General features: G+C 40.7%; 1 protein-coding gene across 1 annotated transcript in view; it reads right to left on the reverse strand.

The window, feature by feature from the left end:
* Positions 1 to 4,761: 4,761 nt before the first annotated feature.
* The window catches only part of TBC1D8B (TBC1 domain family member 8B), a gene marked incomplete at both ends in the record, with an annotated part of 31,219 nt that continues 11,092 nt past the window's right edge, over positions 4,762 to 24,888 (reverse strand). Inside the window, 19 exons of the mRNA XM_079541965.1 lie at positions 4,762 to 5,172; positions 5,527 to 5,624; positions 5,892 to 5,948; positions 6,926 to 7,009; positions 7,286 to 7,351; positions 8,182 to 8,422; positions 8,633 to 8,701; positions 9,838 to 9,936; positions 10,838 to 10,967; positions 12,630 to 12,915; positions 13,599 to 13,716; positions 14,141 to 14,355; positions 15,186 to 15,336; positions 17,525 to 17,674; positions 19,025 to 19,189; positions 20,622 to 20,829; positions 22,133 to 22,373; positions 22,846 to 23,071; positions 23,638 to 23,756. Of these exons, the coding sequence (XP_079398091.1) occupies positions 4,762 to 5,172; positions 5,527 to 5,624; positions 5,892 to 5,948; positions 6,926 to 7,009; positions 7,286 to 7,351; positions 8,182 to 8,422; positions 8,633 to 8,701; positions 9,838 to 9,936; positions 10,838 to 10,967; positions 12,630 to 12,915; positions 13,599 to 13,716; positions 14,141 to 14,355; positions 15,186 to 15,336; positions 17,525 to 17,674; positions 19,025 to 19,189; positions 20,622 to 20,829; positions 22,133 to 22,373; positions 22,846 to 23,071; positions 23,638 to 23,756 (3,134 nt within the window). The remainder of the gene's footprint in view (positions 5,173 to 5,526; positions 5,625 to 5,891; positions 5,949 to 6,925; positions 7,010 to 7,285; positions 7,352 to 8,181; positions 8,423 to 8,632; positions 8,702 to 9,837; positions 9,937 to 10,837; positions 10,968 to 12,629; positions 12,916 to 13,598; positions 13,717 to 14,140; positions 14,356 to 15,185; positions 15,337 to 17,524; positions 17,675 to 19,024; positions 19,190 to 20,621; positions 20,830 to 22,132; positions 22,374 to 22,845; positions 23,072 to 23,637; positions 23,757 to 24,888) is intronic.

The raw sequence follows: 24,888 nt of genomic DNA on the forward strand, positions 1-24,888 counted from the left end.
TACCTCGGTGATAGCTACGTCCTGTGTTTTTGGGATCCCTTTGGAATTGAGGGTTGCTGGCGGGTTTGGTTCCCCCCTGGGTGCTGATGAGCGAAGTTGGGCTCCAGCACCAGCGCTCAGTGACAACCTGAGGCTTTCCAGCACACAAGCACCCGTGTGCTAGCACTCTCTCCCTTCATATCTAGATATACAGGTGTGTGTTTGTAATATACATATATATATGTATGTATGTGTGTATCTCTATCTACAGGCCACACAATTCCAGACCTCTGAAAACACAGGCAGCTTTAATTAATAAAGTCTTGCACTTTTAGCGTATTTGTACATATAAGCTAAAGCCTGGTGGGTGCAATCAGGCTGGTTTGACAAACACAGCGAAAAATTGACTGTATATATTGTAACATACTCTGTGTAAAAGAAGAAAAATCTTAGAAGTGACTATAAATCTTGGTTTATTTTATATGCTGTCAAATATAGATACATTTATAAATGTTATTATTCTTAAAAGTATTTTGTAATGGGAAAAAGAAAGTGTCTTATGAAGAGTAAAGATTTTATTCTTGTCTTGAATCTATGTCGCTGCACAGCTCTGTTGGATGGGAACCTGTGCATTTTGAGAAGCTTTAAACAGATTATACATGGTATTTTCAAAAAAAAAAAAGAAAAAAAAAAAAGAAAAAAAGAACAAAGAAAGAAAAGGAAGAAAGAAAGAGAAAGAAATAAAAGCATACCTGTAAGACCTCTTACACAACTGTGCTGTTGTTTTTCCCAGGCAATACGGGTCGGATGGAGGGCCGGTCTCTGCTCCTTGCTCTGCAGGAGTGCAGGAGCTGTACTGCACACAAGTGCACAGTAGGGGAGGGTTGGGGCTCAAGCCAGAGACTGGAATCTTCCTGACCACTGCCAGAGGCAGAGCATGAGCCAGGAAGAGCAGGGCATCAGAGCCACCACGGCACGCCATCCGTGGCTTCATTTGGATGCAGAAATGAGTAATGCCACTCTTCCTGGACTAACTCAGCAGCCATCCGGGCATGGAAGCAAGCTCAGGTTGTGCACAGGGCTGAACTGGTCCCAGCCTGCAAAACCTGGGTCCACTCTTTTCCTCACCCTTAGGGGAGGTCGAAGGCCTAGTGTGCTTTTTCTATGGCTCAGTCCTTGCTACGAATGTCTTTAACGTAACTGATGCTTTTGAACAATCTTCCGAAGCAGGCTATCATGGGAAAGAACAGTGCTTCAAACAGATTACTTTTTCTTAAGTGAAACATATTTTATTTAACACCCCATTTGTCTTACAGTACTTCTACATACAACACGTTGTATAAAAAGCCAACCTGCCAACACAGATGTGTGGCCTTCTTGGTAAAGTGACAAAGCTGTAGCAAAGAAAAAAGCAAAACAGCCTATTCTTCCTGGAGACAAATTGCAGTACTTCATGTTAAGTCCAGACAGCAACTGCAGTCACAATCAAGAACCCTGGATAGTACAGCCGGATGAGAAATTTCTATGAGATACAACATACAGCTACCTCTTACTTGCTATATATTAGCAAATTCTTCTTGAAAATATACTATTACATAGTCATTGGAATGAGGAACAAGTGGTTTGTCCTAGGAATGGACTGACACAGGGGGCATCTTCTGAATCGCACAGCAGCGACCATTTCTAAGTCCCAGAAAACGCCCCAGTTTTATCCCAAGCAGTTCACCCTGCGGTGGAAAAGGCCCCAGGGCTGTTCCTTGTGCTGTGCTCAGGCCCTGGGGTGACCGCTGCTGAGCGAAGCACACGGGGCAGAGCAGCTGCTCCTCGTGGTGGCCGGAGCGCAGCCAGTGCCACGTGATGGGGGACACCAGGCTCAGAGGCTGCCCTGTGGGCGCAGGGCTACGTGTGACAAAGGCATACGCTGTGCGTATCAGCGACGATGACGGCCCAAAAGGGCTGTGCAGTTTGACCAACAGCTGCTGGAACCTTCTGGCACAAATCACCGTGCCGCAGCTGCCCAGTCACACCGGTGACACCGCAGCAGACTGCAAGGTAAAAGCTGTCTGAGCAGCACTAGTGCTAGCGACCGAACACTGCGTGTGCTTTATGCTGACGGGTGCACATTCGCTCAGTTCCTAAGACAGGACCACGAGATAATGGGAGCCGTTACAGAAAAAAAGGACAGCTGTGAAATGACACGCCTGTGCTTATTTAAGCACGCCGCTTGCTACTGATGGGTAAGCTGCCCAGAGTCCAAAACCACATCTAAAAGCCTCCATGTGAGGACGCGAATGGAAGTCCCCCTGCAGGGAAGGGCTGTGAGCACGGCGGGCTGCTTCCCCACTGAGCTCTTGCAGCACAAGTGTGCCCACCCAGTGACTGCCACTGCAGTGCGATGCCATCACGGGCTCACCTTTCCAACACCAAATATATTTTAGATATATACGTATTCTTAAATCACAAGCTGGTCAGCTCTCTGTAACACAGCTCTGACAGCTGGCAAGGATTACTGTGCATCTGGTAACGGCTCTATAGTTTCTTGGATCGACTGCAATAGAAACTGGTATTTCAAGAAGTTGCTCAGTTTTGCATAACCAAACCATGTAATAACAGAGGGCCATTGGATTTTGCAGGTTCCTTCAGTACAGTCTTTTGTACTTAATTTCATCCTGCGTGTACTTTTTAAAAACATCTTGGCCCTCCACCAAAGAACGTAACTGAGTTTTAAGACTTTCACATCCCTGTGCTACGTAGCTCAGTGAACAGCCTGTACCTTTGAATGCCTCTTGAAATTTGCAGTACCCACCACGGCCCTACAGAAGCATTTTGCTTGGGTAGATGTATCTCTTTTCATGGGGCTCTGTTCATTTCAGCGCAGCTGCTTACGTAAGAATTACACAGAATCACAGAATTGTAGGGGTTGGAAGGGAGCTCTAGAGATCATCGAGACCAACCCCCTGCCAAAGCAGGGTCCCTACAGCAGGGCGCACAGGTAGGCGTCCAGGCACACTGAGCAAACCTCATCTGAGCACATCCTAGACCAGAACATCAGTTATCATCTGCTCCGTGCTCCTAAAACAGCATCAGGAAAACATCGACACAGCGTTGCCCTGGTTTGCCTCAGAAACATACATACAAATAAGTCAGTTTGTATACTTTACGCACCAATACACAGACCAGCAGTATGCTGCATCAGGTGGGGCTGCTCTCCATGAAGGTTTCTGAAAAAATCTTCATCATTTTTCACAAATATTTTTTTGGAGTTACTGCTTGCTCAATAAAACTGATACCTGAGAGTATAGGGGAGAGGAAGTCATTCATACATTCATTATTCCAGATCAAAACTGCATTCTTTAGAAGCAGCACAAGAACTTTAACACCAATTTGCAATGGTGGCATTTCAACGAATGCTTGTAACATGAAAGTCAGTTGTTCCTCATTCCTTTTAGTAGTGCAAGAAAAGCAACCAGTAGTGAATGATGCCATCCCCATTCTGCTTCTTTACAAAACATGCACAGTATAAAAATAATGCTGCTCTGCAGAGAGAGCTTGTCATACAGACTTTAAAAACAGCTCTTTTGAACCAGTTTATTTAATGTTGTTAAAATACAGACTCTTCCCATCTTTGTGTAAACCCTTTGTAGCACAAGCTACCTCAGGTTCAATGTCAAATTCCACCAGGAAAGCACTGGCAGAGCTTTCTTCCCCAGCATCTTCACTACATCATTTTTATGCATACAAAAAATTTCACTTGAGGTTCACAAACAGTTTGTTGTTGCCACGAATGCTGTTGCCAGACAGAAAATATTACAGCAGCAATAAACCAGAGAGCTGTAAAAAAGAATTCATTATCACTTGGTTGGGGTGTGGACCCAGCATAGGCAAAGGAGCAACTGCAGTCTGTCCCTAACAGTGCCAAGGTCAGCATTCAGCTTATCTGGTAAGCAGCTAAGGATGGTCTGTCCTTGGACTTTCCAAGGGCTAAATATTTCTTCACCATGCTCCTAAGATGCCAACAGTGGCTCTTACAAGATTAGTGACAAGACCAAGCAGCTTGTACCATTTTTGCCTAAACTGAAAGAAGATTGATACGAAAATAGGAAAGAGATCTCAAATATAGGCTGAGCTACAAAAGCAGGAAATTAGTTTTAAGGGCCACACTGCAAAAACTGAGACACAGGCCAAGAGAAGGCAGTGTGCAAAGTGACAGTGAGGGGCTGAAATCTGTCACAGTGCAGGACACCAAAGCAGGGAGCTGTGAGCAGGGCTGCTTTCTTCCCTAACCTGAGGCTCTTGCACCCACTGTATCTATCAGCTGAAACCTCTGTTCTTAGTCTTCACCATGTTCCTGCCCACATGCAAGTTTGGAAATAGTAACCTGGAAGTCAACCTCTGAGCTGTTGACAATTCATTTTAAGTAGAAAATGTCCAGATAGAAGCCATGACATTTATCACAGGAATAGAAATGAAAGTGGGGAGCACACACCATAACAGCTGTCAGTTTGTCACAGGTCACATCTAGTATTTCCTACCAATGTTGCATATTTTAATAGTATGGCAGGCAGTTTATTCTTCAGCTCCTGCTTGGATTGAAACTTACGAACAATGCAAGAAAGTGATTGTGCTTCAAACTATTTTTATTTACATGAAAGCATACGAGTAATCTGACATTTAAAGCTAAATCTTCAAACCCCATTCCCTGTGTAAACAACGTACTCAATTTCCGTAGTAACCACCTTCATCTGCCAGTGCTCTATGTACCTCATTCAGAGTCAAAGTAAATTACACTCTAGTTCTTGCTTGGAGTTGTAAATTTTTAGCGCTCTCTATTCTAGCTTTTATCTCATGAGGTTTCTCAAAAAATCTCACAAAGGCTGGCTCGTTCAGTAAGGATGCCAGAATCTGCTCAAAGGCAAAAGACCATTCGTGGCCCTTTCGCAGACTCTGCGCTCCACTGCCTCCGGTCTGCTCAGAGCTGCCCTCCTCACGTCCCTTCTGGGGGCTTTCAGCAGACACCTCTGTTGTGGCAGCCAGACTTCTGACTGGTGATGTGGGACTCTGAAGCCTTCTCCCAACTTCTTCCATCTTCAGCAGGAGACTGGTAACCACTGCTATGGCGCGGTACAACAGTTCCTCCTCAGGATCTCCGTGGAATAGATTGTACAGAGTTTTTGAGAACTGGATGAACTGAGACTGAACAGATACACAGATGAGACTATTCAGAGAACAGCAACACAACTCTCCTGTTTCGCTACGCACTGCAATCTCAACCCAGTGCTTGCAGCTGCTGGGCACCTGCTGCAAAAACTGCTCTACTGGCAGCATAGTCATGGGCCCTGGTAAACCTGTGTGTCTGTAAGCCCCCCTCGTGCAGTCTACAGTAAGCTTACAGTTAAAGTAGTTTAAAAAACAAACAGTGTCATCATTAATGTGTAGTCTGGAATTTAAGGGATCCGAAGAAACCTTTAGAAAAATACTAACAGAACTTCAAAAGAAACACAGAAGTGAAAAATGAGGCCCGTCATACTGCGACACAGATGGTTTTACCTGATTCATTCTTGGCAAATCCTTAATGCTTTCTTCTTTTTTAAGAAGTTCATCTTGCCATTGCTTCAGATAGGCCTGAATATCAACCTTGCCCTTCCCTGTTTGACAAAAATAAATAAATAAAGTGAGCAAACAAGAACTGAGAGCTCCCCTAAGGTACAATGAGCAGAACAACTGCATCCCCCATGTCATTCCTTCAGAGCTGTGGGGCCAAGGTCAGAGTTTACTTTGCTCCCACCGCCACAGGACTACACTTACTTAACACTATAATGTCAGCACTACACTGGAGATTATGTGAATTAGTGTACTTTGTCAGCATGCACTTTCCAAGCCCTGCTCCCACAAAAGACCCCAGGATTCTCTACCTTTTTCTGGGCTGCTCTTCAAAGCATCACTTTCAAGACTATCCCCAGCAGATGAAACTAGAGTTTAGAAGAAAAAAAAAAAAGAAGTTACTGCTTTGAGCAAGGAGTATCACTACTTCACTTCCTTTTATCAAAAATTCTTTCCTTAGGGAGCAAGACTCCCAAAAGACCCTCCCCACGAAGAAACCATGTGGCAAAATCTGCATTCCTTCCAAAAAAAATAGAAGCTACCACAGGGCTGGAGACAGCAAAAAGCCACCATCAGCCATATCAAGTAGATAACCTCCAGAATGCTTTATGCTCCACGCATTGAACAGTGCTGAGGACAGGACCAACGTGCTATGGATGAAACTTTTGGATAGTTTCTAAACATCAAATAGAGTCTTTCTTAAAACGATGTAAAACCAAACAGTTTTCCAACTCCATAAATTTAAATCCCATATTTTATTATTTTTTTTTCAACTGACAGGATTTAAAATATAAACAAAGGATTTTGAAACCCAGTCTCAGAGTCACCATATACTTGATTATTAAATGTCTTGAAGCAGGAAATATCATCTCTTGAATGCAATGGAACTGCAATGGTCACCATTTCAACAACTGTCGTAACAGAAAGGCTTCCTACTATGCTGAAAAATGCTGACCAAAGATATTCCTCTATTTCAAATAAACACTTGCAGCCTTTGAATTCATTCATCAGGCATACCCAATTCAGGACAGAGCATCACTATTCTGTGTGCAGCTGCCAATGAAATGGCCCCTAAACGATGCTCATAATGAAGCCACATGCTGCTACAGAAGAAAACTGCTCTGAAGAGAGATGGCTACCCACAAATTCTGCACTGCTTTGTACGACAACAGAGCTATTTACAGAACATCTATGCAGAAGATTCTTGCTATCAGTAACATGATTTGCTGGAACAGGTGAATTCAAACCTGATTTCAGAGGGTTTCAGAAGAAAACTCCCCATTTTTCACCACGAGATAATTAACAGAATCCTTCCAATATTCTGTAAGCGAAGTCACACACTTACCACTGAGTTGACTGAAGCGGATCAGTTCTTCTTTTGAAAGATCAACGCCTTTGGAAGGGCTTAGAGATTCCACTTCAGTAAAAGCTGCAATAAAGAATCGAATAAAGTGGTTTTGGAACTCCTAAGCATTGCCAAAGGAGGGAGAAAAAGCGAAAGCTTTAGACTCATATATCATCCCTATGAACAAAACAGGAATGGTGTCTGAATGTATTAAGTACTTCCCAAAGCGTACACTACCCTGCAAAAAATATTACAGCTACAGGACTGTACTGCAGGCAGAGCTACTGACTGCAGGAGGAAAGAAAAGCTAAAGAAACAAAACCAACCAAACAAAAATGCCAGCAGCAGCCTCTTACTCACCTGGAGGGATGTGCAACTTAAAAAGAAGCTTGAGTTTGTCAGTGAAACTTCCATTATACATGGTATCTGTTTGAGACAAGAGGAAAACAGGCTATTCAGCTGGGCCAAGATTTAAAAGACCCTCTTACCTACACAACCACAATCCACAGACACTGGAACAGGACATGTCCTATCCTACATGGAGCGCAACTAGAGATGAAGCTTAAAGAAATACCAGCTGCAACTACGCCTAGGGTTTGCCTACACTGAGGAAAGAACGTGACAACATTTGAGCACACTATCTCATGAAATATTTCTGAATACCCAGTGAAACACAAAAGCATGCTCACTAATTAGATCGCAACACACCTGTAACAAGCTAACACTGAGGTTACAGAAGAAAGGACAGAGCACAGGATGCCTGCGACTTACTGAAATAAAACCACAGCACCAAAGAAACGTAGCATCAAAGTCTTCCCAGCATTTGCCTTTCCTATTTTTACTGCTGAGCTTTGAAAACAAGATGAAAGGAACGGAGAAGCAACTTTGAAAACTTTCAGTTCCCCAGAGGTATAAAGCACAGGTTGTCCTGCACGATCTGTGTATGAGACGGCTTACAGAGTGAGGAAGCACTGATTACCAAAACCACAAGCTCATGCAATTTTTTTTAATAGTAAAGCTGGATTTAAATATAATTTCAAATAAGAGATTACTCTCCAGAGGATTAATGTTTCAGAGGAGTTACTAATTTGTAAAGCTCTCTGTTAGCTATTTCAGTACAATTCAAGATAATCTGACCCTAAAATAAGAAGCTCCTTAAGCTCGCTACATGTGCACAAAGGCAGTAACACCCAGGACTGCTTCCAAAATGGAGCTCCCTAGTGAATGTATACTATGCATATGTGCTGTTCTCCTACCAAGCACACAGGAAAATTGTTTGAAGTTGATAAGGCCATGGCAGTTCTCATCCATCAGTCTGAATGTCCACAATGCAATGGAGTCTCTGTTTGCACAGTGTGACCAGGGGCTCAGGAGATGGCAAAGAACCCTGAATTGCTGGCAATCAATTCGATACTGCTCCAGATACGGCTGGCTGGCATCATGGTGTTCTAAAACAGGACTATTTACATTCCAATAGCAGGAAAGAAAGTGTTCCCTCTGCAAAGGGAAGGTTATAGATATTAGATTGTATGAAGAAACAACTGTTTATCTGGGTTAAAGAAGTGAGGAGTCAACTACGTAATTTGCTTTTAAACAGACATGTAAAAAAATGACGAATCTAGCCTTCACCTCCCTTAAAGCTATTCCACACTCATTTTGTCCACCATTAAGACAGATGTTTGAGAAGTGATGTAGATGGCATATTACCTTGAATAATTCATAAAGCTCGTCAAGATCATTAGGACTGAATTTTACATCCTGAGACACAACACGAAGCTGAAATTAAGAAAAAAATTAATGAGTAGTCTCTTTTTGGAATAAGCCCACAAAATGTGAGAGACATGAACTTAAATTATAAAAACAGTTTGAGTATTCCAGGTTTTGGCATGTTAGAATCAGCAGTAAGAACAGAATTGCTTCTTAAAAGCAATTAGAGGGTGATCAGAAGGAGATGAATGGGAAAAATAATTTCTCCCTAAAAAGGGAACTTAAAGCATCATTTGCATACATGGAGCCTACGCTATGAAACCCAAGAGATACAATTTGAATGTTAGACTATTTATAATGAACACAGCTTTCTTTATAGTGGACAAATGCACATTCAGCCCTTACCTGTGAAGCTGAATCCCCATTTTTAAATGATGAAGAAAAAAAAAAAAAAAACGGGATATTCAAACATGACCAGTATCCATCTTCACAAAGAGGTATGTTTTGTGAAATGAAATACAACAGATAACAGCTTAGCTCAATATACACTGAGCTACAAGACACATCCACTACTAATGAAAGCACTGCTTGCTAAGTAGGCAACTATTATTACCAGTTACTGCAAATAAGGCAATGAAAAAAGCAGACAAACCAGGGAAGTACCTTGCAACCCCTACCTTCATTCAGGAGCCTGAAATAAAAGAACGATGCTGGTAGCTGAAGAGCTGCCACACCAAGCATGCATTACCACACACCCACACACATCACAGACACAAGAAGCAATACTTGGTGAATGCTGACAATAATGCAGTGCAATAATCTCTTTGGTGACATTTGGGATGGCTTCCACAAGAAAAAATGCAAGTAATGAATTGCCTTACTGTAGCACTACATCTCAAAGAGAAACGCACGAGCAATTTAAGAACAGCAGAAAGAAATATAGGGCAGCCTGTTCCCATCGATGCAAAATGTCTAAGTTATGCCAGCTTTTAGAAGCTGTATGTGATTATGGCATTTGTAATGAGAGCAGAAGGTCATGCTGTGATTCAAAGACTGAAAACATCACAACCCAAACCTCAGCTAACAGACACCCTGCAGACAGGAGGGATTTCAGCCTATTAATGACTTATTTGGCTTTGGAAATTGTAGCTGTTCTTAAGATTTTCCAAAAAGGAAGAAAGGGTTTTGTTCTTCAAGTCGCTCACCACATTCTGCTTGGTTGTAGCTTCTAATGTCTGGATCACATAAAGCCTGTTTCTGCAGCGCATGCTCTCAACATCTTCATACCGAATATCTCCATATCTCTGTGAAGAAAAATACAGTTCTATGAAATCGACTGCTGTTAGATACATCTAAGGTATTTTTTGTCTTTTTCTGCAGCAAAATACAAGTGTGGATGCACAGGAAGACCACAGAAACTGAGCAAAGAATCACATCAAGACTCTCAATAAACAGTGCAATTTTAAAAAAGAAAGTGTTTAAAAGACTGATGAAGGAAAAGACACTGCAGTTCACTGTATGGGAAGACAAAGTCTAATGCATATGTTGTCAGGCTTGAAGTTCACTTTAGTGAACTCTAGGTGGAGGAGAAACCTACCTACAAATGGATTAATCCCTGATCTAAAACTGAGGACAGAACGAGCAGGAGAAGCTAGATCCATATCCTCCCCAGTATTACAAAGCTAGACACTGCAAGAATCAAAGCAGCACACTGAAAGGAAATGCTAGAAGATCCTAACTGATCCTCCTCACCCAGCGCATCCCAAAACATCCATTTCACAAGTACACTAAGCTAATTATGTACAGTTTCCTGCAGCAGCCATTGTGTCAGATGTTACCACCATCTGCAGCAGAAAGCAATCAGCCTCAAACAAGCAAACACCATTGCTGTTTCTCCTGTGCTTTGTCACTGAGCTGACATACTCCTATCAGACTGAATGATGACAATGCATGACCTATGATGAGTCCAGGGAACTCCATTCAGGGCAGCCTAGCAAGCAAACTCTAAAGCAGTTAAAGAAAAAGAAGCAAAAAATACAAAACCAAATCTATGTTATAACATATATGGTTGTCAGCAAGCCTCAGCAAAATGCACACCATAATCCCTACCACTCTGGAGAGGTTTCCTACGCTAGTTTGAACAACATAGCCTGCACAACATGAACACTGTGTGGGGTGCAAAAACATACCCACAAGCACACATACTTCATTTGACTCTCGGATCAAGTCAGTAATGTCCACTTTTGGGTGATCACCCTTTGCATCACTGAGGTTGGAGCCCTGCTGCACAGCTGGAGGCAAAGGACTGTCTTTGTTGGTGACACTGTCAAAAAACCTGCGTGAAGCAAACACATGAGAAATCAGCAGGAAGCAGATTATCACAACAAAATGGTAACGTCAGCATCTACCAAAAAAACATGAGCATAAATGGCAAATCAACACCAGTGTGCAAAAGTAGCAAAGAATATCAGCATGAACAGCACAAATCTGATGTAACGGTAGTACAGACAGCAAACACAGGAACCCACAACCCAGAGAAGGCTGTACAGCCTTGAAATTTTCAAGACACAGCTAGACAGTAAGCACAGCTGATGTGACCCAGCGCTAACAGTAATCCTTTCTGCAGGTGGAAGGTGCACCAGAGGCTTCCAAAGTCCCCTCCACTTAATTTCTCCTGGTTGTTCTCAGTGTGCACATAACCAGGGCAGAGGAACGGAGCCTTGTGCTGAACTGTGACCCAGGCAGTCTTAATTCCCTCGGATGCATAAGCCAAGACATGCCTGATCTGTACTATCCATCACACCTACATAACCAGGCTAAACAGCTCCAACATGGAGGTTAGCCAATTCTTTGGCCAGCACTGAGAAATGAATGTCTATCTATGTCACTCTATGGAGTGACAGCTTCCTTTTTCTGGAGGTGACACAAACCACTGCCATCATTTTATAAATACACCAGTATGCTGCAGGCTGGATTCACTGTGCAACGGAAGTGTTGCAGCCAAGTAAAATGCTGAAAGTCAAAGTTCAACAGAAGTTCACAACAATCATCAGCATACTGGGTGGCAAGTGGAAGTGGCAGTTTACTTGGTTAAAATGAAACAAGACTTCACTCTGCTTTTAGATTTTATAATTTAATAAATCAAAAAACTGAGTGAATGTGCTCTTACTGCTGTTGCTTTTAAGTGCCTAAACTTTAAACAAGCACAGTTATGTTTTAAAATCAGCACCAGGCTGCATGGTGTCTTAAAATGAAAACACATTTTCCTCAGTAATTCCATAGTTCTTACCCCATCCAAACATACAACGTTTAAAAATCTGGCTAAAGGGAAATTCTTATTATCACTGCATAACAATTACAATTCATGACTCAGAGCAGAGTCTCAGCACAGTGTTTCTGTTTTAACACTCCCTGACACACAATCACAGGAGCAGCAACAGCACTATTTAGGCAGCTAGTCAAGCAAAAACCGTGCAAGTAATACATCAATTAAGAATGCACTTGATCTGAATTTTTCTTTGTAATATAGAACAGCTATATGGTCAGAATTATCCTCAATATCATTATTTTTTTCCCCCTATTTTCAACCATTAGCAGCAAAGGAGCCAGCAGCCAAAACTACAAGAACTGAGCTGCAGTATATTTTTTTTACCAAGTGAATGTCTGAACTGTTTGGAACAGTCTTAGTGTTCTCTAGACTAGCTGGTTATCACAGAAAGTCATCTTTTAGTTAAAAATAATAATAAAAACAGTTTTTACTTTAAAACACATGAAATTGCAGTGGTTCTAGCAGAACTTTAAAGGAGGATGGGCTTTTCAGAGTACTGAGGCATATTTCCCAACCATCCCTTCCAGAATTTCAACCCGAGACGGGCATTTAGTTACTCTGAAGCCTTCAGAATTCTTGGCCAGACGTGTCCCCACTGCCCCATGACACTTCTATTTGCACTTACAGCAGCTGCTACGCTGTCTTTAAGAACAAGACATGCACTGATACCTGTTGAGAACAGTCACTGCTTCTGCATCATCCTTACAAGTCAGCAACTTATCCATGTTGTAGTCCAGCACTGCAAGTCCCAGCTGCAAGATTGCCTTTATTCCATCATAGAAGAAACAGTCCACCACATTGACTGCACTTTCAATAGGCAGCACACTGATAAAAAGGGTAAGGAACCAGGAGAGAGAGACTGAGGAGAAAAAAGTCATGCCCATCATGTGGTCTGTCAACTGAGGCAGATGAACTCTGATGAGCTCCTCAAACACTGCCTGATCTACCAAGGCACCTGCAGGGAGAGGATAACAAAACCACCACCCATATCTTAATAAAGAGAAGTGTACTTTTCTCACTAGCCAGAAATCAAGCTCCTATCCAAATGCAATTTGTTGTAAAAGTAAGCACAGAGCTAGCTGCACAGCACCACTGTCTCCATTCCCTGTGATGGAAGCTATGCACTCTACACATGGACTTCTGCATTCCGTAAAGTGTGCTGGCACTCCTGCATGTGCATGGCTACTGCCACTGATTCCCCTGTCAGCCGACGCATCCTCTCTGCAATGAGAGAGAAATCTCACAAGCAATTTTCTTCTAGCATATATATCTGCAAGCTTTAGTACTAGGCTAGGTCTGCTTCTGGAACACTCAGTTTCTTTTATTTCAGCTGGCTAAGTTCCAATAGATGGCACGAATTGCAGCTATAATTGCAATAGAACTCTGTAATAGTCTAAGAAAATATTTCTGGAGTAGTTATCCCTAGGATAACGACAATATTTGAAAAATCACATCTGCTCTCTCTTAAGAAGGGCCTTGGGATGTTCTCTGTCTCTTCCCATTTTCTACTTTACAATACTGAACCAAGGACCACAGTTTCTCTGGACTAGTTAGGTTCCAGCTCACTCCTTACGTTTGTTCTCAAGGACAGATCATCATATTGAGCTCTAGATAGATTACAAGGCAGACTGATGTTACCAATGATTCGACGATTGAAATAATCAGGTAGCATCCTTTCACACACAGCAACCAGCAACCAGAACGCTTCCTCCTCCTTAGCATACAGCAGAAGTACTGATGTCAGTATGTTCATTGCCTGTAAACATTTAAAGAAGAAAGGAAACGTGTATGAGGAAAGAGGGTGAAACCCCAACTGTATCATCATTTGTTAAAGTTATATTTCTGAAGGCCTTTTACACCACGTGTTTAGAGTTCTAGGATAACCTGCAGCCCTATTAGGTATAAGGATTCAACATTTATATTCAGAGCATAGTATTTAAGCTACATAAAAATGTTATTAAGTTTTAAAAGTCTAGTAGAAATGCAGGCACAAGTGCAATGGAGATAGCAGTGTTTAACAACAAATTCAAGTACAACACAAAAGCTCACGTGACATGCTGGGATGAAGTAAGTAATGCACAGGAACAAAAATAAACCATTAGGTATTTCTGTGACTGATTTCATGAGATGCACTGTACTGCCCTGATGAACTCATGTTGAGGCTCTCAAGACTACAATACCTGACAGTATCCAATCTGAGGATTCCTGTATGCATAAGCTGTAAGAACTCTCCGGAGGGCAGAGATTCCTGTGTCGCTTTGAAAAGCGGGATGCTCAGGTAAGGAGCGACGCAGATCCCGTTCGATTTCATCAGTAGCTAAAGTGCATGTTCCCAAGGACCTCTCCACCAACTCAGTGTAATAACCAGGGCTGGAGGCCATGTCGTTGACAGCACCTGACAATAAGTATTACTGAACAGCATTAGAGGACAATACTAAAGCATCTATGCCATTTTCTGCAATCTGTAAAAAAAGAACTCTGCTGACTTTTGAGATACCTCCATCTTCTTTGTGTAACATACCAGAGTAATTCTACTGAAATTAGTGGCATTCTTCTGAAATAAAAACAGAAAACAAGGCTTGGAGGAAAGTTACTTTCCATCACAAAGTTGACTTTGACTTACTTTTTTTCCTGTTTCATTAGGGGGAGAAAAGAAACAAACTTCCTTTCACCTCTGCTCTGTCACAGGTATGTTCTACAGCAGAAACTCACAAAAGTATACTCAGAGCTCTGGCAAGAGATTCCCTACGTGTATGAAAGTCCATAATTCCAGTACCTTTCACTCTCTAAACCAAGCAACAGTGTCTAACAAACAGCTACCAATACTGGAGCCAAATTCTGTTCTAGGAAAACATTTTTCTTTTGGTCTGGGAACATTATCCTCCCAGTAAGCTTCAATCCAAACAATTGAAAAACAGGCCCATAAACACACATTGCTTTTTAGCAAGTAGAGGCACTGCAGAAACTGACTGTTCCCTTGAAGTTCACGAATAGAGCATACAGTCATTATTTTTTAGCTGAGTTTGTTGCAGAAGGTGATGACACAGGTTTAGTTTGAATCAATGCTGGATGTGTTTTAAAGGCTCTTCCTTCAGGAAGGTTTAGATAAATTGCCACAGGAAAAAGCTTTTTTTATTTTTTTTTCTCAGACCATGGTCAGCCAGTAACAAGAACATCCACATAATATAGTCCACAAATGAATCCATTGTACTTGCCGTGCAGTACCTGAGAAGAGCAGCCAGAGCTCTCCTCTTAAGGCCTCTGGGATCCCTCTTACAACTAAATCTCGAGTCTTCTTTGTTCGAAACATGCTGACACCATGACCTCGTTCAAAAAAAAGGATATTCCAGGACTGTTCTTTCATTTTTTCTTTCAACTACAAAAATAATAAAAAAAAAGAAGACTATTATGTATACTGGAAGGTTTTTTTCATGTTTCAGAAAACAAGACTCTATTTTTCTCTCAGTTATATTCATGTAAACTGTAAATGGCAGCACCGGTATCAGTACAGCTGTCTGAAACAAACACTGATGCAGATCAGAGCCTACTGGAGGGAACTCACTTCAGCAGGGGGGTTGTTGGACTAGATGGACAGGACAGTGCAGTTACACAGATAAATTCTACCATCATAGCTCTGATACATTCCAAAAACACATAAGGGGGGAGCAAAATTCATCATTTTATATAATTCCTGTGGCAAAAAAAAAAAAAAACTAGAGGCACTCGTTAAGGTTCTTTGTCAGCTATTTACACATAAATACACGTTTATATGATACATACACATAAAAATCTGATCGTAACTTGGGTCAATTTTAAGGTACTCTTATTTTTGCTTCCTGGTACATTTTCTTGGTAAACAGTAAATTAACAGAAGGAAAAAGATGAAATTGAGTATAAGCAGTAGAAAAGAAAACCAAGAAAAATAGGAGGAAGCTTCAGATTGCTTCTGTGTGGCTCCAGTTTTCTCTGCACTAGTCTGCAAACTCTAACAAACAAGCACTTGGCCATGATGATGCAGTGCAATAAAGCAAGAGATTACTCGCATAGTCAAATCATACTGTTACAGATATCTGCTTAATTATTCAGATAAATCAACATTCTGCAATTTCAATGTGCCTTCGAATTGTTCTTTGCTAACAGCAATGAAAATGCATTAACTCTGATACAGACAAGATAATATCCCACAGAAACTCAACAACGAAGGCAGGCTGTTCTTCCTTTCTGGCTCATCGCACTTTATTGCATTACAACAGTTGACAGATTTGGAACAGGGTGGGTACAAATGGTGCAAAGCACACAGCGTTGACATGACATCAGTGCCATTGTTTTGCCAGTGCTTCTAAATCTCTCCTCTGTTTTTATTTAACACAGGCTCCAAGCAGCAATGGGAAAGAACCAGTAAATCGGGAATTTGCAAAAGAAGGAAGTCGAGTGGACTACGAAGGGGAACTGAGCACTGAAAACACACCCAGATTGGTTTCACATTTAATCAAATATTTATCAACCAGAGAGAACACTTGGCAAGCCAGCAATTACCATCAACACGCAAGACAACTGTGTATGCATCTGAACATCAACAGCACCAGCCATGTCAGTGAAACCTCCTGCAGAGGAAGAGCTGGCAAAAATTTCTTCTTTAAACATAACTGAAGTTACAACATTTTACTTGTGGAAAAAGTGGCAGCAGTGAAACAGGTCCTTTGTAAGGTACAACATTTCTAATAACCGCTGAGTGTGCTCCAAAAGAGCAATTCAATTAATCTAATGTAAAACAACTGATCATCAGTGGTTGCAGCCCACGAGAGACTCCAGTGCTCAGACGCTCTGTATTTTCTACTCTTGCAGCAGTGATATTTAATATTGTTAAAGCAATTAAAGGCAAGCTGCAGAAAGGAAAAGTAAATTTTGCCACTTCTTTCCTCTGGACTATAAAAAGTAGAATTTTAAAATGTTTTACTTTTATTCCTACTAAAGGAGTGCTTATTTTCTGATGTTTCTAATATCATAAGTTCCACATCTGAATATTTGTCTAATTTTGCTGAAAGGCTAATTTTAAAATGAAACTCTTCTGTCCTCTTGTACACACCATGGAGAAGCAAAAATAGTACATCTTACTGAAAAAAAAAAAAAAAAAAATTTTAAAATACATTGAGAGTGTAATTTTGATAGATAGATGCATAAAAGAATGAAGCAATTAAGAAATCAATCAATTTCCTGATAACATTCCCCTTGTTCCTGAAGAGTTTGTAGTGACTTTGTACCTTAACAATTCAGACAGATCTGAAACATGTTCACTATCTCAAAAGAAACAGCCAGTTCTTCCCTGAGGGGCTGGAAGAGCAGGAGGAATTAGCTCTAGGAAGATGAGGCACATCGTTATTAAACAAGTTGAGCAGAAAATTGAATAGAGCCATGAAGAACCTCGTGGAAAATACTGGACATGGAGATGAAAGAAGACTGGCAAAGCTGTAGAGGAATCCAGCAGCCTTGCTGGAGTATGTTTTGAATGTGCTTAAGTCTTTTCCAGTTAGATTCCAAAAACTGTTGGCCACTTTATCCCTTACCATTTTAGGGTCTAGATTCTCGGCATCCTGAGGATGGTAGACAGTCATTAGGGCTTCTGTACTGACAGTTTTGGTGTTATCCCTCAGATCTATCTTTGATGGCACCTCATCAAAATCCTTTGGACTGTCAGAAGCAGAACTACCTGCAACCTTAACAAATAATTAAATAGATATTAGCAATGGTAGTGATAAACACCAAACGATCCTTCAAGAAGCAGCACTCATAGCAGAAACCATTTTGCTTCCAGACTATCCTTGTTTATCAGATTAGTTTACAGGTACCAGATTTACTAAAATGTAGACTGGCATACAATTCTTGGATGGACAAACAGACTTCCAAAATAAATGAATAGAAAGCAGTCCCCATTCTGAACAGGCAGGCTTCAAGAGGCTACTCTTGTAAAATTCATCTCTACAACCAAAAACTTAACGATGAAAGGACAACTATTAATTATGAAAAACAGTAACAGGCAGAGACCTGATCATCAACCAAGTCAAAAGAACACCATTAATTTCAATGGAGCCACATACAGAACTACACAGAAACGCTGAGAGCATTTTGAAAACAGCATTAGAACCTGGATGCTTTTCAAAACCTGATGGAAACAATATAAGAGAACCCAAAAAATAATGCATTTAACAACAACATCATTGTTCACATGCTCTTTTACTCATGGGCATTGAAATATTTATTTTTCCACACCTTAAACCCAGAGCTACAGAACTTAGTGTGCTAGGCCAAAACAATGCAGATATTGCCCAAAAGAGGGTGCTCAAATTGGGAATTCCCTTGAGAAGCAGACTTTAACTCTCAGCTCTCCCAGGGCTGTGCTGTACACTTGCCAACTGAGCATTTCTGCTGATATCAAACTGTCTTATTTTTATTATTCATTTGTATCTTTTAACTCTTAAGAAGCACAATCTGAACACCGAGACACACTGATATTCAGTCTGATACACTGATTGATTTCTACCAAAAGGCATTCAGTTGTACACTTGTACACACAACTGTCATTCTTGATGCTGCTCCAGCTGATTCTAATTTTCTCAATAGAAAATCTTCTGAGAAGAGATGCAGGAGCTCTAACAAGCAATGCTTTTTAGGGCTGCCTGGCCATGTTTTCTTATTTCTCATGCATTAAACTAAGTACAGATTTCTTCACATCCAGAAGTAACCCTGTAATTATTCCATCCGCTTTCTGAGTCAAATAGTCAGCTGACCGAAAAAAAGGCACAGTGAAACATAACTTTCTGTCAGACTGATGGGCTTCAGTTTTAAAGTAAAGGGGCTGAAGGCAAGAAATGGGAGCACGATTTAAAAAACAGAAAAAGAGACAACTTGTTATCCAGAGGTGCAGCAGACCCTCTCTGTCTAGATTCAGACTTAAATAGTGCATGGCATCAAGAACACAGGTAACTATACATTAAATTCTCAGTGAGACTAGACAAACTTATTTCTAAGAGTAGCTAATGAGAACCTAGAGTTGGCTGAAGACTTACCTCTGTATTTATATGCTGTGGACTCGAAGTTGCATTGCATTTGATTCTGAGCTTTGTGACAAGCTGTTCAAAATCTCTAACTTCAGTGAAGCGAAAAGCTCTTTTTCCTTTGGTACTAATGTTGACTCCTCTGTTGGCTGGGTCAGCCTTATCCACACCTATCACCTAGGGAGACAAGGCTGCATTAACGAGGCAAGCCATTCCAATACATTTTACCACCTTGTTTCCAAAAGAAAAAGCTATTAAAAATACACACGTACATGGAACAGCACCACACAAACAGAATAAGTAATGTAAGTAATGAACTGGCTATGTTACAGCTTAGAGGCCTGGAGCTGTTTTAATACACGGCAGTGTCATGCCACAGGCTTTCTACCAGGTACTGAACATCTCTGAAAAGGTTTTTCTCAGCAGAAAGCATGGAGCATACTTGGAAATCTTGCCGCCTCCGACCTGCTGGAGCTGTTACTTTTTTCCTGCCATCAAAAAGACAGACAAGTAATGAAACGAATCAAGTTCCATGAGAACAAATTCCAGCTGTCATAATATGTGATGGCTGGAGCTGATTTTAATTGCTATTGTGAAAGAGCTACGTGTTAGAGTACTTAATACACCTTAATAATGCACATAACTGTAAGATAATCATGAATGTGTAGAGCAGCTGTCACTGCTGATGTTTTTACATTGTTACAGAAAAGAAAAGGAAGACAGACTAAATGAAAGAACTCTGTGGTACTGCAGAACAAATAGTGAGGGCCTGACAAACGACAAGGAGATAATTTAGTCAGCTCCTTTAACCGTCTCTTTTTTTTCCCCCCCACAACACATGGATGTTGACATTGTTAGCAAGACTGTTTAAAGACTGGTTAATTGTAGCACATATCTGGATGCTGCTGAAAAATCTCCAAAAAAACCTTAAAAATTCTCTAACAGCAGAAATGTGGCAATGTCACAGACCACACGAAATCAGGGAGATGGAGAAGGCCTTTTTTTTTAGTTAGATATGATTCCACAGTCTATCTGTAGAACCTACAGAACTAGGAAAGCTGTCCTTCATAATACAATCCTTGTTCAGTTTGTTCAGACTACCAGCTGGTGCTGGTATTTGTTCACTGAAGAATGTCAATGGATTTTCCTACAGATGTTTGAACAGACAGCACTTCTCAACTACTGCAAAAAGATGAATGGCACTACAGAGCTAAGGAAGAAACACAGCAGAACAACTATCTTCAAGATCCTCTACCTTTTCCAGTCATTTTAATCTCAAGAATCTTACATTAACTCAACCTCAAAAAGTAAGCTTTTTTTAATTTTTACTATTTTTTTTTAATAGATGCACTATTTGAAAAATTGGATTCTGTACCCAGCTACAGAAATGAGATAAAATAAATGGAAATGGCAAAAATGACACAGGGGACAGTGTAGAAACATGGAAGTAGCTCTGTAAGCAGTATTACTATAAGCAGCATCAAAAGTAGAGGGAAATCATGACATCACATAAACTAAGGTTATTCTAAGGAAAATCTGATCAACTGACACTAAGCTACACAAGTGCAAATCTTCTGGTATAAGTGGCTCTGCCTGTAGCTTGCATTACCTCTCTTAATGGAATGATTACGCTGCACAGGCTGCCATCCTGGCTAGCAAAGCAGATGTAGTTTTCTGAAATGCACATTTTCCCATGGGCATTGTAATGAGTGAAAGGAACCCATAAGAAGCACTCATGAACTTCCTTCAAAGTCTCTTCTTTGGGTAGCCTGAAGAATGCACTGAACTGCTGGCTGTGGGCTCGGCTCTCCAGGCCTCTGGATTAAAAAGCAAACAAAGCAGAAAATCAGGGAGGAGACAGAAGAGAAAAATGGAATATTTTTAAAATATCCTGAAAAATAGAAAAGTTGCAATGTCTTGTGGAAAGGCTTCTTGAAACAGTAAAATATCATGCACTCTCAATTCCACTATAGTGTCAATTGGAAGGTTCAGCATTTTGCTTGAAGAGGTAACAAAGTGCAGGAGCAGACCAGTACACACCCACTAAACAAAACACTGCAATGCTTCAGTAAATAGGAATAAATTCAGACACATTCTTGCACAGCAAAGCACTTTGCTGAATCAGGGTCTAAAGGGAGAGGAAAAGAAATACACACTATTAGCCTAGTCTGCCGTGCTTTCCAACCCATCAAAATACCCCAATTATCTACGAAATTCAACCCAAACCTGGCTTTGTTGTTAGTGTTCTATACAAGGAAAGAACAATTGGACTTCTTGACTTTTTTTTTTTATTAATCTGTTGCATAGTTGGCTTTAACTAGGAACAAATTAAACGGAGCTACTGGAAGCCAGGCTAAGGCTGAAACGTACAGGAAGATGCTTTCTCATACTTTCCTCTTTGCACAGATAATATTTTCCAACACAGACTTAGTTAATTAAAATAACCCACTGTAGCCTTGGTTTCCTGGTTACTTTTCACAGTAAGCAGCCAATCAAAATCTCACAATTTAAGTGGGAATTTGGATTGCTCCTCAAGGAGAGGGCAACATTCGCATCAACTGAAACTAGAAATAAATCATAAATTTATTACAAGAAATAATCACACTTTCCTTGAGAAGGAAGGACTCCAACCATCTGTTTATTTATGCACACACCTATCTCCCTTCCTAAAACACGGCCAGAAACAAGGAAAACCTGCAGCTCACTGACTTTATCACCTGTCTCCAGTACAGAAAAGCCATGCAGTTACATACATATGTATTTTAAATCATTTATTCTTCTCCTTCTCACTGAGATTCTTTGTAGACTCTGAAGCTCCATTCCTGATTTCCTATTCCCAAACACTGCTAAAACAGCTTTTAAAAATACAAACTACTATAAACTGTAATTGAAGCCCAGTTCTGAAGGTTTGATCACTTCCTGCCTTCATACAGCCTTTGATACTGCAAAGTAATAAGAGGTCACAATGTCATGCAAGCCTTTGATTTCAAACTTTAACAAGATAGCTATTTAAGAGAACACCACCTTTGCCAACGTTTAGTGATCTCCCTCACACAAGGATTTTCCTCCCCTTTGTCTAAAAATGACTGAGTCCAGAACTGATGGATTATAAGCAGTTACCTCTTGGTGATCTGCAGGGGGTCATGCAGGACTAGGTCATTTTCAAATGTCTCCTTATCAAAAAGCCTCCTAACAGCATAGTTTGCCAGCTGCTCCATGAGAAGGAATGTTTCATTAATGTGCAAAAACATGGAAAAATAGTGATCTTCCCCATGGGAGCAGACATGAATGCTCTCTGTCAGAATAACATTGGAAGTCTTCTCAAGTTTTGATATTGCATCCCAGGAGATAATAAGCTTTACTGAAAATACAAATATAAGGAGATATGAGTAACTCCTCTTCAGCTGCTACCCTTGTATTAATCAAAAAAGCAGCAGCACTAGAAAGTATAATTAAACAATACTGTTAGATCACAACTCCTTTGGAAATGGCTACAAATTCACATGGGCAAAAAAAAAGACTCTCTCCACAGTTCCTATCAACTAATTCCACTAGAATGATTTTTATAGAAAGAACATTAAAGACACACCATTTATCAAAATACAAGTCTGGACTGTCTTTTTTTTTTTTTTTTTTTTCTTTTTTTTGCTCTAATATGAAAATGCAAATTGCAAACTAACAGACTCACGTAAGCTACTCTACTTTAACAATTATCAATTAGACACCTGCTCACATGGCAAATCACTTCCTCATGACATAAGAAAAATGCTTCCACATGTGAAACATATACAGTAAAACATGAAAGGACCAGCCTTAGCTTAGGCCTTACTTACTTTCTGCTCCCAGCAAAAATGAGTAAAAGCTCAGGAAGTTGGTACTAAGATAAAGCCATCCTTGACAAGGCACCCGGCCCTTCCAGTAGCTGCATGAGTAATAGGTAACCAACTTCTCCTGCTCTGGTAACCCAAAGCACCTCTCAAACTTCATAAGACCTTCACGAAACTTCTCGGGATCTTCTTCTTTTGTAAAAGAACCTTTTCCTTCCTCAGCAATCAAACCCTAAAACAAGAGAACAGTTATTTCACATACGTATCCACAAACGTGGATGCCTTATAAAAAACTGCACACATACAAAGGAGTATTCTCCTTATAGGATATTGTATTTTACAACTTGAAGAATAGTCTGAGGATCAAAACACAAGGTTACAGCTCACACGTGCCACTTCAGATTCATACAGCTTTGGCACGACACACATCTTCAGGTTTCCTTATCTGAAAACAATCTGTTTTCCTCACTTAATCACATGAACTTCAGGGCTAAATGTTTAGTAATTGCAAAATGAACTCTCATATACTTCCTAGGGGTTCTCAAAACTATTGTGAGATAATTTGTTATCAGTTCCAGACCACTATCTAAAGGCACGTGGTGTACCATTTACCACGACATAATTTGTGTCGAACAACTTTATTTAACTATGTGGCAGATAAACAGTAACAATGGAGCGTATTATTCACTCAGAAGTACACAATATCGTGGTGCTGTCTGCATGGAACATAAGATTTGTGTACATTTAGAAGTAAAAATACTCAGCCTTTCTCAATTGTGTCATGTGCCTTCTACTTACTCTTATCTTTCCCTGGACAAAGCTTGTAATATCTTCATTTGAATCAAACACCGATAAAATGTTCATGACATTGTGTTCTAACCAGTCCCAGTGTTCTGTTATCTCTTCTCTGCTGGCTCCTGATGGAAAGTAGAAAGATAGAAGTGACTTTAATTACTTCATTAAAAACATTAATCAAGAGAATATTCAGCAAATTTCAGGTTCACAGAGTAATTTATATCCACAAATCCAAATCACAGTAATGACACTGCTGTGTTTTTATCTTTCAGGCTCTTTACGCAGCTGTATTTCTAGCCGTTACCCCTAGAAGCATTCCAGCTTTGTCAAGATTTTGTGGCTCAGTGCTGAAGCCAGACTGGGACTGACAGTTCCTCTGGCTCACCAGCATCACCAGCACCACCAACATCACCAGCACACACCCATGTTAGTATGTAGGACGCTCCCCTCGAAGGTGGGGAAACACGAGATCACATTCAGAAACTTATCAGAAAATAAACATGAGCTTTTGATACGCTCAGCTTTGATCACAAAGCCACAGCAGTTCCCACAGGAGAACTCCCAGCCTCGGATTTGCACTGTTGCACAAACACTCCTCACAAGGGTAAGGTTGTATCACCGTACGCACCTCCGTGGCCAGGATGGTAGCAAAGATTTTTCTCTCTTTGGATACATAAAACAACCATCTCTGCTGCCTACCACAAACATTTGCTTATGCTCAGTACAAGTCATTGTTTTATCACATTCTCTATCAAGTCATATTTTAATTAGATTTCTAATCACACTAAGCACTAATGGTGCTAAGCCAAGCACCATTCAGGAAACAGCTGTCATTCCATCTATATAGTAAAGTTCTGCTTACATTCTAATTCCAAACAATGCAATGTTTTCCTGCAGTTAGAGGGTTCTAAAAGAGGACAGAAGCAGAGCTGTGCCCTAGATGGAAAGCCATATACACCAGACCTCCTGCGCCAGGACAAAAGGCTCATTCATACCAGCTGAATGACCCCTGAAGCAGCATCTGGCACCTCCAGAATTAGTACCATTTTTCTTCTGAACCCTATGGGACTGCAGTGCTGAGGAATTAAGGAATGCCTCCTCCTCTTTCGTTACATACCAGCCAGAGGAGTAACTTAAAAATCTGCCATCACAAGCCATAAGGAACATGCAAAACATAGAGACAAGACAAAATTCAATGTTCCCAGAATGTAAATATGGCACTTGCAAATAGCTTAGAGAAAAGACGACCTCATT

This window comes from Tetrao urogallus (genome assembly GCF_951394365.1).
Source record: "Tetrao urogallus genome assembly, chromosome: 13".
NCBI lineage: Eukaryota > Metazoa > Chordata > Aves > Galliformes > Phasianidae > Tetrao > Tetrao urogallus.